A 17,419-nucleotide genomic window follows, 5' to 3' on the forward strand; every position below is an offset into this window, starting at 1 on the left:
ATGAGTTATCAGATTAGTACAAAAATATGGATATGTATCTATGGCCATGCTACCCTGAATAAGTCTGATCTCGTCTGATCTCGGAAGCTAAGCAGGGTCGGGCCTGATTAGTACTTGGATGGGAGACCACCTAGGAAGACTAGGTGCTGTAGGCATAAAAAGTAAAAAGAAAAATTGATTGTAAGATGACAAGCTCTTTGCAATCTGTGAGGTCTACCAAGGGTTGCCTTGCCTAAAAAAAAATTAAAAAAATATATAGATATGGATGTAATGGCTTTTCTAGGATGTTTTGATTGTTTATTTAAATCTAGCCATACCCCATACTGCCTCCTTCAATGTTGGGCATATTCCCAATGATACTATAGTGTACCTATTACAGAAATACTTTATTATATGTAGATGCTCAGGCAAATATGGCTGTTTTCACGTAACAGAGCTTAGGTTAAGGTCCAGGAGGGTGGACTGTGTGGGAAAGTGTTAACTGAACAGGCCCCAGGTTCTCAAATGCTACACATTCCAAAAAAGACTTGCACTTGACCAGCCCCAGGAAGACCACTTCTGATTCCCTGGAACATCTTGCCTAGGAGGAGTGATTTTTATACCTGAGTCTGTATCTGTTTGACCAGGTAATTTATGCTAACATGTGACTCATGGTCAATGGTGGTTTTTGTATGCCTGAGGGCCTGGGCCACACTGGGCCTTCTCTGGATGCTGGAGACAGTGTCCATAGTCAGCCACGTAGGTATTGCATGCCTCAATAAAAAATAAATAAATAAATAAATAAATAAATAAATAAATAAATAAATAAATAAAATCCTTCTAGAAGCCAGAGACTGTCTCCAAATTCCTGGACTTCATTCCTTCTTGAAATAAAAACATCTAGAAAGATAAAATAAATAAATAAATAAATAAAATCCATGGACATGGAAGCTGGGGTGAGCTTTCCTCACTGGTTATGTTTGAACATGTTGTCACACATCTTTGCTGAAAGAATTGAGTTCCTGTGTAACTGCATTGGGAGGAGACACCTGGAAGCTTGTGCTTGGTTTCTCATGGACTTTGCTTTTTTTCTCATGGAAAAGCCTACATGGCTTTTCCCTTTGGTGAGCTTGATCTGTGTCCTTGTAATAAACTGTAACCTCTTCTCCTCTCCCCTTCCCTCCCCTCCCCTCTCCTCTTCTCTTCTTTCCTGAGTCTTGTGAATCCTTCCAGCAAATTATCGAGCCTAAAGATGGTCTAAGGGAGCAAAAAACCATGAAGGATTCTTTTGAAAAAGAAACATTATGATCAAGATAGGTGTTCTAATAAAAGGTTCCCTGAGGAAATGCTATTTGAGGTGAGATGTGAGGGATAAGCACTCACTTGCTGGCCAAAGTACACCTGTGGCAGGTGGGGAAAAGAAGAGAAACGGGAAATAAAGAGAGCTAAGTGTTGTGTAAGAGAAAAGGTAGTAAATTAGGCATGTCCCACACCAGGTAAGGCCTCTTGGATGGGCCAAAGAAAGTCACAAAACACTTTAAGGGTGTATGTGCTTGGGAGGTGAGGGAGTAAAGTGCATCATCTAATCTGAGCTGTATCTCTGGCTTCAGTGTGGAGAATGGACTGAAGAGAAAATATAGATAAAAGGAGACCCAGCTAGTAAGGTAAGTAGAGGTGATGGTATGGTCTAGAAAGGAAATGGTAGATTAGACCATTAGAAGGGGACAGACTTAAAAGGCATTTATGAGGTAAAATTGGCAACTCTTTTTGACTGTACCTGGGAGTTGAACCATGCTGAGTCAGAGATTTCTATCTGCAGTAAGTAAACACTGACATGTAGCACTGAGGAAACACTAACTGGGTCAGAACCAGGGAAAAGTGGGAGCCATTTTATGAATCCAAGAATTTGGAGACTGTGGTATCTTTGAAACACACAAATGGGAATGGCAAGAGACGATCAAGAATTCAGGTCTAAAATTCCAAAAAGTCAGGGCCAAAGAAATAAATTCTGACGTGTTCAAAAAAGAAAGTAACTGAAGCTAAGGGCAGATAGGCCCTGGGAGAGACCACAGAGAGAAAGGGGCTGGGAAAAGTTTTTAGAAATTTCAAAACTCAGTGGGTGGCTAGAGGTGGATGAGTCAACAAGGAGAAATAAAAGAGAAGGGAGATAAAATCAGGAAGGTGATGTTACAGAAGCAAGGTAAAGGAGTGTATTTCAAGAATGGGGTGATCAATGGGATCAAGTTCAGTCTCAAACACAAAAAAGAGAAGGGCTTAAAATGGATAACCGTGGGAGTCACTGCTGATGTGGCCAGGGTGGAGGTGGAGGTGGCATTGTAACAAACAGGGAGGCTTACAAGTCAGGGGGGCTCAGAAAGAGGACTAAGGTATGAGATAATGGTGAAGTGGAAATATTGCACAGAGGGGAAAACAGCCCCAACGGGCTCCTCACTTAAAGGCAGAGAGGAAGCGCCAAAATGACAGTTGGGGAAACTGAGATGTAGGAAAGATCATAGCGGTGATGTCTGACACTCAAGCCAATGTGCAAGGACAAGTCAGAAAGGATGATGGACAAAAGAACATGCAAATGAAAAGTAGGCTTAAAGGTGGCTGAGATGACAGGTAAGGCAAACATTAGGTGGGGACTCTACATGGGGAAAAAGGGTGATAACTGCTTAAGTGGGACTCCAAGGTTCAAGGAGAGACACAGTGAGAAGGGAGCACTTAGAATGTGTGAGGACTCATACCTGAAAGTAGGGACATGGAATGGAACTAGGAAGAGCTAGAGTAGTAAGCAGAAATGTTGAAAGATGACATAGCCACCAATGCCTTAAGGGATAAAGAGAGTGATGGAAGATGTGTGTGAAAGGGAGGATAATCAAGAAAACAAATGATGTAGGCAGGATGTGGAAACAGCACACAGGAAGGCATTTCTTCCTTCGAACCTCAAAAAGTTAGAGAAATGATATATAGAGTATCTGATGTTGCCACTAATGATTTTGCAGCCCTCACTTAGTTTTGGTTCTTATGAGAAGTGTGGGGCTTTGACAATGACACATGGAACAATCTTTCTAAAATACCAACCCCACAGGAAGTAACAAATCTAACACGATGGTTCTGGAATGCCTGCTTTCCACCTGCTCATCTGGACAGTCCTCCTTGGCATTGCTTCTTCCTCTGTCCATGGCTTATTCCAACTTAAAGATCACATCTGGTTGGGTGTATTAACACGCCATTGTTTGGAATGACCTGAAAATAAATGGCTGGTTTGCTTTGCTAAATTCTTGGTATTTATCATCTCATTAATGCTTTCAGGTATATTGTTTTAAAATGTAGTTTTATTGTATGCGGCCAACAGATCAGGAGATAATTGCCATTGAAGATACTTGCAGTTCCCTTAAGAGTGCCCGCCATGCTCCACAGGAGAAGCACCAGGGAGGGGTCAAAAGGCAGAAGGAGGGTGGGTGGGCAGGGACCACACTGTCACTTCCATAGGGAGTGGGCAAGGTAAGCAGGCTAAGCAGGTTTAGGATTAGCTAGTTTGAATAATTTCAATAGGTTCCCTAGTGTATGAACTGCTCTAATGGCCTGGTACCTGGTACTGGGGTGATTAGGGAAGAGTCTTGATGTGTGAGAACTTGTTAAAGGCAGCAGGTGAAGGGTGTAGTCTCTGGATTGGTTGGTTTGCATGTGAAAGGCACACTGACAGAACCCTTTGCTACCTTTAGGACTTAGCCCCGGGAGGACAGATGTCTTCCACTATCTGCAAGGTCCCAACCAACATAAACCTCAGAATAAAAACACATGCTTAATACATGGATAGCCACAATAAATGGAAGCAGAGTGGAGAGAAATTTTTCAGTCATCAGCAGAGAACAAGGCCAGAAAGCATAACCAGGTAGCCTGACTAGAGGGCCCATGCTCGTCACTGCCCATTTCTAATTTAGCTGAGATGATTCCATTGTGAGATGTGTAGCACACCTGTGAGCAAACAGAACAAATCTTCAACCCTCACAGCTCAAGGATGACACCACCGAGCATTCTGGAGGTAACTCAGTTTTCCACAACCGAGACTGGAAAGATGGTCTGTGGGCTGGAGCAAGAGTCCAAAGGGAGCTGCACACACTTTCAGACACCATGTGCCCGCAAGTCTCCAGCATCGTGTCCCTGCAGAGGACCCTCCCAGTAAAACTCACAATTGGACTGCACATGTGACTGAGCTGAAATTGCACACTCCTGTCTCAAGCACTGAATGATGCACCTTTTCTTTAGCTGTTTGTTGAAGCCAGAGGCTACAAGTATTAATGGCAGGAACAGAGATGAGAATTGTTGACATAAGTGCTATAGAAACAGAGCACTGATCTGGCCTTTACATCTTTACAGACGAAGGAAAACAATGAGCATATTTGCAAGTTAGACCATTTTGTTATACACAGGTAGTATGCACATGTTCATATGGCACATATATAGGGACCTAAGTGGTGCATATACACACACATACACGTGTATCAGTATTAGGAAGAGGCAAAGTCCTTTTTCATCAGATTTCCTCTCTACTTTGTCATCACTAAATTAAATCTGGGCTAGTTCAGAATTTGTTCTGTGACTTAGTGATCTTTTTGGTTACAGTGGTATTATTTATAGATAAGCTTTCACTTTACTTCAGAGTCACGACTCTTAGTACCTCAGTGTGCTAAGGTAAATAATGTGGCTTATGCTGAACACCTGCTATTGTTGTGAAGGTCTAGCATTTGGCATGCACTAGAAAGACTGCCCTCTAAAATCCCCGGGCACTGCATATTTAATGAGCTTCCCTAACAGACATTTCAATTTATTGTCATAACTCGACAGAGTTTAAATTAGTCATGTCCTCTGTGACTTTTCTGAGACAGGACTATTGAAAATTGTCCCTGGTTTCCTCTGGACTTCAGTCTTTGTGCCTTTTCCCTTGGCTGAGTTTGCTTTGATTCCCTTCGCTATAATAAATCATAGCAGTCTTCCTAGCATATCCTCAAACCTGGGGTATCTTAAGGACCTCCGACACAATTATTCATTATGTCTTCTAAAATCTTACAGATCTGGCCATTAAAGCCCATGTAGATTCTCTTTGAGGTCAACATGTTATATACTGTGCTGACTATACACACGGCTTTGTGTAAGCACTCTGTGGGGAACCCAACATTAGAATAAAAACATACTAGTGTGTGTGGCCATTCACTAAAACACATACTATCAAGGGGAAAAAGAAAAAGTAAAATGAACAAAATGAGACAGTGGCTGGATGCAGGATAATGAAAGAAAAATGACTGTGAGGTGCCTGGCTTGGACAACAAATAGAATGAGATTCACTGAGATGTTTTTCAGGCACCTCAAAAAACATCAAAACCCAAATGCATGCATTAGCCCTTCTCTACCCCCACCCCCGACCCCCTGACCTTAAACCCAGATGTTGCCTGTATTTTCTGCACAGATTATGCAGCCATTAAAGAGTGACTTTGGTTTATCTCATTCAACCTTTAGGGATGGCCCAGATATATTGTGAAATAAGAAAATTAATTTGCAGATAACGAGCATGGTTTGATCTATTTTAGGAAAAGGAACAGTGAGTTTTGTACAAAGCATTTGGCAGTTGAGGCAGAATTATAAAAATATTCAATATGACTCTCAGTGTATGAAGAGGAAATACTTAGAATGATTATATTAAGAATGTAGGAAGCAACCTAAATGCCCATAAACAGACAACTGGATAAAGAACTTATGGTTCATATAGGTAATGGAATATTACTCAGCCATAAAGAAATGAAATTCTACCATTTACAATGACATGGATGGACCTAGAAGTTATTAGGCTGAGTGAAATAAGTCAGAGAAAAATAAATACCATATGATTTCACTTATATATGCTAATCTAAGGATCAAAAGGAACAAACTAAATGAAAACAGATTCACAGATACAGAAGACAATCTGGTAACTGCCAGAGGGAAGGGGTGTTGAGGAGCTAGGAGAAAGGGGTGAAGGGTTCAAGGGTACAAATTAGTAGTTGACAGATGACCATGAGGATGTGGAGTAGAGCATAGAAAATCTAGTCAGTAGTATTGTAATGGCTGTGTATAAAACCAGATGGGTGATCAAGTAATCAGGGGGATCATTTCATAAACTATATAAATGTCTAACTAAAGTACTGTATACCTCTAATAATGAAAAAAAAGGGAAATGTAAAGGAACCTAATGGAATTAAGATTTCTACACATCAAAATGCTAAGTTGCTGATAAAGTTAGACTGTAATAAGTTATCTTTGTTTGTACAATACAGTACCTAAAGTAACTACTAAAAGAAATTAGACACAAACTCAAATAACATTATAAGTCAAATGGAATTCTAGAAAATGTTGAAGAAACCCAAAGGAAGGCCAGAAAAAAAGAGGTACAAGATACAGGAAAACACACAAAAAAAGTCAAATCATAAACTGGAACACTTAAGCCCTAACATATCAGTAATTACTTAAAATTTAAATGATCTAAATCTACCAATGAAAAGTGGCAGGATGGATAAAAAAGCATGACCTGACAAGGTGTTACTACAAGAAACTTAGTCAAATGTAATGATATACATAAGGTTGAAAATAAAATTACAGAGTATAGAAACTATGCAAATAATAAAAATATGCAGAACTATATTAATACCAGATAGAGTATACTTCAAAGGCAAGAAAATGAACAAAAGTAAAGAGATACATGATAAAAGGGTCAATACACCAAGATGACATAGCAATCTTAAATGTACATGCACCAAACACAGCTTTGAAATACATGAAGTAAAACCTAACAGAAATTAAAAAACACTTCCACAACTACTGCAGGACTTTCAACTATCAATAGAAACATTAGACAAAAGAAAACTCGGCAAGGATGTAGAAAATCTGAATAATATCACCAACAGGATCATGCAGACATTTACGGAAAGAAACCCCACCCAATGACAGCAGAACACACATTCTTTTCCAGGAGCCATACAGAACATTCAAGAAGATAAACCATATCCTGGGTCATAAAGCAAACTTCAACAAATTTAAACAGGCCAAATATGAAACAACCAGAAGTCAAAAACACAAAACAAAAAACCAGCACGAATACTCCCAACATTAAGAAATAAAACATACTTCCAAATAATCCACAGATTATGTCTCTAAAAGAATCAGGAAATATTTATAACTGAATGTTGTAACTGAAACACATTAAAATAAAGCTAGAACAGTGCCGTGAAGGAAATTTATAGTACGATTGACCCTTGAACAATGCATATTTGAACAGTGTTGGTCTACTCATGTGCAGAAATCTGCCTTGCTCAAGGGCCAACTGTATTTTTGATCCACGGTTTGGAATCCGTGTATGGAGAAAGCTACTAGTTATATGTGGATTTCAAACGTGTGTGGGGTCAGTGCCCCAAACCCTATGTTATTCAAGGATCGACTATACTTCTAATTTATCTAGTGTGAAATAGGTACTTTCAATAGTTCCATATTTACCCAGATCAGGAGTTTTAATACCATTCAAGAAATTAGAAAAAAACTTCCTAAACAAAATATTATCGAATGGAATGCTTTAATATGTATATAAAAAGAATTACACTCCACCATTTAATGGGTTTATTCTAAGAATGCAAGGCTGGTTCAACATTCAAAATTCAATTAATACAATACCATCATATCAAACAGGCTAGAGGAAAACTCAGATGACCATATCAATTAATGGAGATAAAGCATTTGACAAAATCTAATACTTATTCATAACAAAAAAACCCTCAGCAAATTAGGAATAGAGGGTAATTTTATAAGCTTGGTAAGAAAACTCTATGAAAATAAACTTTTAACTATCATTGTACTAAATGATGAAAAACTGAACATTTCTCCCCTAGTATCAGGAAGCAGTAAAGGATGTCCTTTCTTACTACTCTTATTCAACATCATAGGAAGTCTTAGCTAGTGCAATATGACTAGAAAAGAAAGTAACAGGTACATAAGTTGAGAAGGAAAAAATAAAACTATTTGCAGCTGACGCTTCTAGGCAGAAAATCATAAGGATTCTATCCAAAGAAATGACTAACAAGTGAATTTTGCAAGGTTGGGGATATCAAAACATCCCTAAAACTATTATATTTCTGTGTACTACCAAAGATCATGTGGAAAATTAAAGTTTAAAAAACAATTCCCATTTACTATCACTCAAAAGAAACAAAAACAAAAACCTAGATACAAATCCAAAGAAAAAATTTCAGTACATTAAAAATTATGAAATGTTAATGAAATAAAACAATTACTTAAATAAATTTAATCAGTGTACTTGTCCATGATGCCAATTCTTGATCTACAGATTTCTATTGAAATGAGAGCAAGATTTTTTTTTTTGTAATAGACATCTTAAGATTTACATGAAAAGTCAAAAGAACTAGGAAAGCTAAGTCAATTTTAAATAATAAAAAGAGAGGAATCCCTTTACTCAATTTTAAGATTTACAGTATAGGTACAGAAATAAAACAATAAATTGGGGTGTTAGGTTTTAAAACCCCATAGTTTTTTAAAAAATCAAAGCTTTAATAGTTTTAACTGATGCAATAAAATATGCTTATTCTTATGTGTATCCTTATCTCCTTAAGTACATGCCCTCAACTCTCTAACCCTCCTGACAGTGGACAGCAATGAATGTACACAAAACACATAAAAGGTCAAGGCCCTCTGGCCCCGAAACAACATTCTCATTGCCCCAAGTAAACTAAGTAATCCATGAGAAAGTGCTATAGGCTTAATGAAACCTCACTGTATTTTCTCTTCTAAGTCTCTTCCAAGAAAAATTCCTGAGATAAAACTGCAGTGTAACCTAAGGAGAAAGATGTAAGTGCAGGATTTCCTTGGTGCCTAGGAAGACTGGTCTCTGTCTCATGGATACATTCTCAGATGCAGAATAAGGCTATAGGCGGGGGTCAATTTCTAAAGCATCTTCACATGACAAGTGATGATCTGCAACAAAAGGTTTTCTCACAGTGAAGATACTTGTGGGGTTTCTCTTTGGTATGCACAATCAGATGATGTGATAGATGTTTTCTCTGGCAAAAGATTTCCCTCAGTGCTTACATTCAAAAAGTCTTTCCCCAACAGGAGTTCTCGAAGGGTGACTGCAGTCTGTCCACTGGTGAAAGGTCTTCCCACTTCTGTTACACTGGCAGGGTTTCTTCCAGAGTGCATCTTTTGGTGCTGACTCAGGGATGAGCTGCGACTAAAGGCCTTTCCACACTCACTGCACTTATATGGCTTCTCCCCAGTGTGGATAATGGCGTGTCGAATGAGATTCGTGCTCCAGCAGAAGGCTTTCCCGCACTCCATACATTCGTAGGGCTTCTCTCCACTGTGAATCCGTTGGTGCCTCGTGAGGCCTGACCTGCGATTGAAGGCCTTCCCACACTCACTGCACTCGTACGGTTTCTCCCCTGTGTGGATGCTGAAGTGTCGAATAAGGTCTTTCCTGGTGCTGAAGGCTTTCCCACATTCTTTGCACTCAAAAGGTTTTTCTCCAGTGTGGGCCCTCTTATGCAAGATGAAAGTGGAGCAGTGGGTGAAGGCCTTTCCACACTCAGTGCACACATAGGGCTTCTCCCCAGTGTGGATCCGCTGGTGCCTCTTGAGGTAGGACCTGTGGTTGAAGGCCTTCCCACACTCGAGGCACTCAAAGGGCTTCTCCCCAGTGTGGATGACGTAGTGGTGAATGAGGGCTGCACTCTCACAGAAGGCCTTCCCACACTCACTGCACTCATAGGGCTTCTCCCCAGTGTGAGTCTGCTGGTGCCACATGAGGTACGACCTGTGTTTGAAGACCTTGCCACACTCGAAGCACTCATAAGGGTTCTCGCCACTGTGGATGATGTGATGTCGAAGAAATCCTGGCCTATGTCGAAAAACTTGCCCACATTCTTTGCACACAAAGGATTTTTCTCCAGTGTGTCTCCTCTTATGCAGGACAAAATTGGAGCGGTGGGTGAAGGCCTTTCCACACTCATTGCACTTATAGGGCTTCTCTCCACTGTGAATCCGCTGGTGTTGTGTGAGGTATGACTTGCGGTTGAAGGCTTTCCCACACTCCATGCACTCGTAGGGCCTCTCTCCAGTGTGGATCATGTGGTGCTGCAGGAGGTGTGTGCTCTTAATAAACGTTTTCCCACACTCTGTGCATTCATAGGGCTTCACTCCAGAGTGAATCTTTTCATGCCCAGCAAGAAGGTGTTTCTTATTAAAAACTTTCCCGCATTCATTGCATTTAAAGATATTTTCCTCTTCCTGAGTCATGGGATCTTTACTTAATCTGCATGAGTCATGGTCAAAGACAGCATCTCCTGGAGGGACTGGCTCCTGTACAATCTTTGAACACACACCAGCAGCTGTCCTTGAGCTGCCACCTTCACGGCTCCCAGGGAACTTCTCCTTCTGGGGGTCTATCCCTGGTCTCCTGTGTCCTTTATGCAATTCTGATGGACCAGCCTGCTCCTTGGTTTGGTTCACCTGCCAGTCCCCTGGAACTTTTTGTGTTGGTTGTTCCTGGAGTAAGGCTCCCTCAGACAGTTCTGGCTCACAAATGGTAGGTTCTGTGGTCTTGAATTTTTCTTTGTTACCTAACAGAAACCCAGTACAGAAAAAGGTCTATTAGTAATCTCAACACATAAGAATAAGGAAAAATATCAGCATTTTAGTAAAAAATATGAAAATGAAAATAGTGCCTCTGTGTCTACGTTTTGCTACCTCTGAATCCCAGGACTGCAATTTCTTTCTGTCCTGGTCCCTGGACTGCTGACACCTTGAATGGGAGACCAAGGGCAGTAGCTGGATGAGAAGACAGCAGATCTGGACTGGAGATACTCCCACAATTCCAGACTGGACATGGCTGGACAGAATAACATGACACTGTGTTTTGAGTTTCCTCTGAGCGGGAACATCCTACTTGCTATAAGAGCACTAGGAAAGGGCATCTAATGCAGTCCCAATGGAAGACAAGAAGTGTTTAACGCAAAATTAACTCCCCCCAAAGAGAACTATGATCTTTGTCACCAAAGAAGTAACCTCTAAATTCTAGATATATCCAGAGTGAGAGGAGTATCTGTTATTCATGGTGGGCCCCTAGAAACGTACCTAATAGTTTATGACAACAGACAGCTCATTATGAGCCCCTAGATAGTTTATGCTAAAGAGTTGGCTCAGGACAAGGTCTGGCCACACCAGAAAGACCGTGTAATTAGAAAGTTGGGGCTTTGAGCCATATGATATCAGCTGGGCCTCTGGAAAGGGAAGGGGGGCTGGAAATTGAGTCTCCCTGGCAAAGAATCAATTGTGCTTATGTAAGGATGTCTCAATAAAAATCTGGATACCCAGTGAGTAATACTCTGTGTACTTTGCAGCCAGGAAGTAACAAGTTGCTAGGGTTATGGAAGCTTTGTGTTTGGAACACTTCAAGCCTCACATTCCAATTCTCTAATTTATATCCTTTATCTGTAATAAATATGATAGTGAGTATAATAGGTTTCAGGGAGTTTTCTGAGTCTTTCTAACAAATCACTGAAGCTGAGGGTGGTTTTGGGAGATCCCTGAACTTATAGCTGGTGTCAGAAGACCTGGGCAGACTTGGCAGTCTTGAGTTCTGTGTCCTTAACCTTGAGTTTGGCTAACTCTGTGTAGGAAAAGATCAGGGGAGTTTTCCAATAGGAGGTGCCCACGATGTGAGCCCTACTGGCACCATAATAGCTGCCACCAAGAGAAAGTGAGAAGGACACTGTAGCCGTAGAAGACAATGTACAAAGGCACTGCACAGCACGAGAAGACGGTGCTAATCGGAGTCCAAGGACATGTGGGGATAGAGGGGAGCTGATTCTTGAGGTTCAGACTTGGGGTACAGTGAGGACTCTCAGGACAGGGCTCATAAGGCAAGAGGTGAGTGTGACTGCACTGAAAATATTGAGTCTGGTATGCCTGAGGAACAGTTCCGTGAAGACTAGCAAAATACACATGATCTAGATGGAGAAAATGATAACACTTTACTTAAAGACATTATAAAGAGGTTTATCAGTGAAGAATTTAAAAATATAAAACCAACGATTCTACCCAAATGAATATGTGAATTCAATACAATTCCCTGTAAATTGCCCACCAAGTTATCATGGAACTTGACGGTCTGACTAGATTTGCATGGAAGACCAGAGAGGCGAGAATAAGGAGAAGGACATCTACCTTATCAGACACTATTAGGGGATTATAGATTTGAAGAATCATGGTACTGGCACAGAGAGAAGACAGGCATTGGAAAAAAGACGGAGCGCTCAGGATACACACTCACACACGCTCTGAAAGGTGGCAGAGGAGGCACAGGATATAGGAGAGAATATATATAGTTATCGGAGCTGGAAAAATTGGTGACACATTGGGAATACCAAAACTGCGTTCCTATCACACTGTTCTTAAACCCTACTTCAGACCAAAGAGCTAAATGTCAAATGTCAAGTTTTAAAACTTTTAGAATGAAATAAACAAGAATATATTTTTGCTGTTGGGAGATAAAGTGAGATTTTTACGCTAAACAAAAAAATCATTAATGAAATAAGAAATGTCACAAATTAGACTAAAGTACGGACCTCTATTCAACAAAATATACTTTAAAGAGAGTGAAAAAAACAAAATTAAAAAATAGAAAATTATATTTGCAGCATCTATAACTGATAAAAGTATCAGGAATATACAAAGAATCCCTACATATCAAAAAGCAAACAACTTAATAGAAAAATAGGCATTTATCATGAAATGACATTTCAAAGACAAAAACACAGATTGGCCAACAATCATATGATAAGGTGCTAAAGAAAATGAGATACAATTAATTGTGTGCCCACTTGATAAGCATGTTGACATAATACCAAACACTGGACAGGATATGATCAGTGGACCCTCCCATTTTTTCCTGGGAGAAGTGTGAGTTGGTCTAGCCTCTTTAGAAAATAACGGCAATTATCGTGTAAACTTGAAAATTTGCATAGCCTACAAGCCAACAATTCTACTCCAAGAAACATCAAAGACGCGCCCAACCATGTTCAAGGTGATCAATATATACGAACGTTCTGGGCAGCACTATTTGTGAGTGAAAAGATGCAAAAAATTAAATGCCTCGGAGAATGGATGAATACAATGTAAGATAAGAAATACAATGTAAGAAAATAAGACTTCTTATTTTCTTCAATTATAAGGAACTTGAGTATATTTTTGAGTAGAGAAAGGATGAAGTTACGAAAAAAGCATGTAAGCAAAGAATGAATTCCCCTGAAGAGGCTGGATCTAGACTCAGGACTTGGCCATGGCCAGGGCAAGGACCTCTTCCACTGAGTAACAGGAGAAGCTACAAACAAGTCTAGATGAAGAAGCACTTCTTATTTTCTTCAATTATAAGGAACTTGAGTATATTTTTGAGTAGAGAAAGGATGAAGTTACGAAAAAAGCATGTAAGCAAAGAATGAATTCCCCTGAAGAGGCTGGATCTAGACTCAGGACTTGGCCATGGCCAGGGCAAGGACCTCTTCCACTGAGTAACAGGAGAAGCTACAAACAAGTCTAGATGAATGTGGAAGGGTGAGGACCAAGCAATAGGAGGGAGTCTACTTTCCACATGGAAACTGGTTGGCACATCCTCGGCCATATGCCAACACTTGTGGGAAGTGGTGTGGTCTGGATGGGTGTAGGATGGGCAGGCGGAGGTGCTAGTTATTCTCTGAGGCCACATCTGATCTCTAAACTGCTTGGATGACAAGTTAACCTGCTTGCTGAATCTTGGGAGGTGGGAATGAGCAACGTCGTGGGTTCCTTGTTGGGCATGTTGACTCTGGGGCCTTTGAGACTTTCATGTGGAGACATGGGACTGAGGAGATGGCAGAAGGCTTAAAACAGACTCTTAAAGAGCTGAGGATGGGCTGCATACACACTCATGGGCTGGCTGAGCAGCCCAAGGGCACAGAACATGACTGCAGTGGCACCTGTCTCCACATGTGACAGCCTCAATGCCCTCAGCAGCCCAGATGTGGGGCAGAGGTGGTCAAATGTTACCTTGAGGTCTTACCAAACAGGTGCAGAGAGACAGGAAAAAGGGAGTCCCTGTGTTTCTGACAAATGGAAGAAGACTGGATGAAGCAGGGAGGTCTTGGGGATAGGTAGAGTACACCCGGAGGGAGTAACTGAGAGAAGAGAGGCCCTTCTCTTCAAAATGCAGAGGGAAACATGGGGTATGTGACTATGACCAATGGGCATGACAGCACCAATGGCTTACCTTTCAGGAGCCACTTACTATGGCTCAGACACTACACTCAGTAGGTTTACATGTGAATGCATTATGTGATTAAAGCCCAAAACAACCTGATGACATGGAAACTGTTATTACTAGCATCTTCTGGGAAGAGATTGAGTGTAGCCGACTACACTCACCAAACCCTTTGCTCCTCAAATTGGACACACAGCTTCACCACACTACCAAGTGTGCCCCGAACGCCTAGTTCTGCCAGTGGGACATGAGGGGAATTGGTGTCTGTAGGAGTAGGTGTAACATCCTCCTTTCCTCTCTCCATTCTCCTCTATCAGCTGGAGGATGTCAGAAGCACCTGAAGCCACATGTTGATGGCAGAATGCACCAGGATCCTGAATAACTGGGTGGTACGCGGCTCCCTGCTGACCCACATGGACCCCGCTGTGAGTGGGAGAAACAGCGGGGCTAAGCACTGAGACTGGAGCTTCTCTGATCTGGTAGCTAGTTTTAACTCACACAGAGACATGATGATTGTGTGACTCTGCTATGGCCACGCTGGGCTTTGAGCCCGAGACAGATCTTAACTCACACAACCCTGTTCTCCATGAGGTCAGAGGGCCCATGGGACCAAGGGCTCCACAGCTTCCAAACCACCAGACAGGCCACAACAAGAAGCTTCCCCAGGGATTCATGGCCAGTGGTCTCGTTCAGGTCCCAAGCCTGTGAGACTTCCCACTTGCCCACCTCTAGGCTCCTACCTGGACAGGTGCTTTGGGAGAGGTCTCTATTCACCATCCACAACTCCTGCCCATGTTCCAGTTGGTAGATCAGCTCAGGTCTGGGAACAGGACACCCTGTTCGTGGAGAGAGAGAGAGAGAAGACATGAGGATTTTGTGAAAAGAAAGAACACCAATCTAGTCTGGGACTTCAGGATGAGGACAAGACCTCAAATGAAGCTACTCCCAAATGCACAAACGAAAACTGACAGGTGACCTGGAAAGCAAGGGCCCAAACCCCGACACTGGCATCCTGAACTGTAGGCAGTAATGCTGGCTGTGTAGATGGCATCTGTTCCCTTTGATTCCATCGCATGGAATTCCAAGTGTTCAGCTGTCACCCTGAGAGCCTGGGAGGTGTTTTCCAGAAGGTGATCCAACTGATCCAAGTAAGTGGATCTCAACCACCTGTGCATCAGAACTGCCTGGGATGTGTCTGGTTCACACGTGACTGAAACTATCCCTGTGCGTAAGGCCCAGGTATAAGATTTAAAAACCTCTCCCGATGATTCTGGCATTGAAGGAAGGATGAAAACCCCTGGTCTCCACCAACTTTCAAGTGCCATTCCTTAATGACATGCCATTTGAGGTAGGAGGGTAATAGCTGCATACAGGGATCTACAGTTCTGCTTGTTCCTGAAGTGTCCTGGGACTTCTCTGAAGGAACCTGCTGAAGGACACAGACCAAAGACAGGAAGCAAAAATGAAGACACTGGGCTGGCAGCCACCCCCACCAGGGGCCAGCCCCACTTCTGAGCTTCTTGTTAGGGAAGACAATAAATATCCTGCAGGGTGAAGACTGAGCTGCTCTGTCACATGGAGCCAAGCACAGATGCAGGAGAAAAAGACACATGGTGTCTGTAGAGAAGTCAGGGAGGCACCAGCACCCACGGGAGGCCCCAGCACCCACGGGAGGCCCCTCGGGCAGGTCCTGATCCACCGGCTGTCACCAAGCAAATGCTCCCTCACATCTGCTACGTGCCCAGCACAGGGCTTGGTGGTGGGCAGTAGAAAGGTGGATGAGACCTTCCTTCAGTGCCATTGGTAGTCACTCTCCTTGTGACCTCAGGGCCTTTGTACGTATCAACCCTTCTATCCTAAAGGTTCCTATCTCTCCTACCTTGCTCCTCTTTGCTAACTCACTCTTGGGAGTCAGCTCAAATGTCACTTCCTGAGAAGACTTTGCTGATCGGTGGTTCCTAGGTCCACGCACTTCAAAATATTTATAAGGTGAAATCATAACCTAAGGATCATGCCATGCAATTTAAATGCATTACGTTGTTTAAATTTGAAATAAATTTATGCAGTAAGATTAGACAAGGTATGTATCTTCACTGATCTACATCTTTCTTAGACCCTAGGCAGAGTCTGAGAGACTGTGCCTTAGGTCCTTCCTTAGAGTTGCGGTAACCTGAGTCTGAGAGGGCTGAGGCTCCATGGTTGGCACCTTAGCTGAAAGAGACTGATCTCATCAGTCTTTTTTCCACGGTCAACACACCCAGCCTCTTGGCTGGTGACCCCAGGGGCAAGCAGCACAACTGAATAACCAGCCTTTGCACCAGGCTGGGGTGCCCCAGACTGCTGGGACACAACTGTGATCAACTGAGCCAACAACACTGAAGCCAGTGGTGGCTCCTCCGCTGAGTGACCCTCCCTCCCTATCTTGCAGGACTGATCACACTGGCCTAACCTTTTGAGAGGGCATCCTAGAGAAGAGTCCAGACACCAGTCCCAGGAGGGTACAGGGATCCATTGGTAACAGAGCATGGGTCACCCTCCTTACAGTCACCATGCCACAAAAGAGGCTTACACTGCTTCATGGGCAAATCTTGTCATTGTCACTTGCCTTACTGCTGATGCAGTTTGTCCCCTGACCCAGTAGGGTCTAAAGGATCCCATCCTCAGAGATTGGTGGTCCAATGTATCAGAAAACATAGTAAGGAGCATCCAGTTCCTGCTCCCACCCAGGACACCTGAGGTGGTTTCCCAATTCAGTTGCGACTGCACACCCAGGGGCCAATGTGCCTATCAGTCTCTTTCCTAAAACCAAATGGTCACACAATCAGATGCCAGTGCAGCCATTACACATCCCTAGGTATTAGCCACCTAAATGTCCTCTGAGATTGTCTGTGGCTCCCTAGACACAGAGGCCATCATTCACAGCAGAGGCCACTCAGGACTGCCAAGAGCTTATCAGGTAAACACCCAGACGAAAGAAGAAAAGTGGTAAGGGACAGAGAAGTGTCCCACCATCAAAAAAAGAGGAGAGGTTAGAGGAAAGGACTAATTATGCTGCAGACAGGAGCCATCTCAGGAAGAGGCTGCTGCCTTTGGGGCCCAGCCCTTCCT

General features: G+C 42.5%; 1 protein-coding gene and 1 pseudogene across 1 annotated transcript in view; one reads left to right on the plus strand and one right to left on the minus strand.

The window, feature by feature from the left end:
* ZNF805 (zinc finger protein 805) overlaps window positions 1-17,419 on the minus strand; it is a 54,106-nt gene that overhangs the window by 30,373 nt on the left and 6,314 nt on the right. The window contains exons 3-4 of the mRNA XM_006915918.3: window positions 15,052-15,147; window positions 9,218-10,637 (exon numbers count right to left, since the gene is read on the minus strand). Coding sequence (XP_006915980.2) covers window positions 9,218-10,637; window positions 15,052-15,147 — 1,516 coding nt within the window. The remainder of the gene's footprint in view (window positions 1-9,217; window positions 10,638-15,051; window positions 15,148-17,419) is intronic.
* Window positions 37-155, plus strand: LOC112483095 (annotated as a pseudogene).

The sequence above is a fragment of the Pteropus alecto genome, unplaced genomic scaffold (genome assembly GCF_000325575.1).
Source record: "Pteropus alecto unplaced genomic scaffold, ASM32557v1 scaffold326, whole genome shotgun sequence".
Lineage (NCBI taxonomy): Eukaryota > Metazoa > Chordata > Mammalia > Chiroptera > Pteropodidae > Pteropus > Pteropus alecto.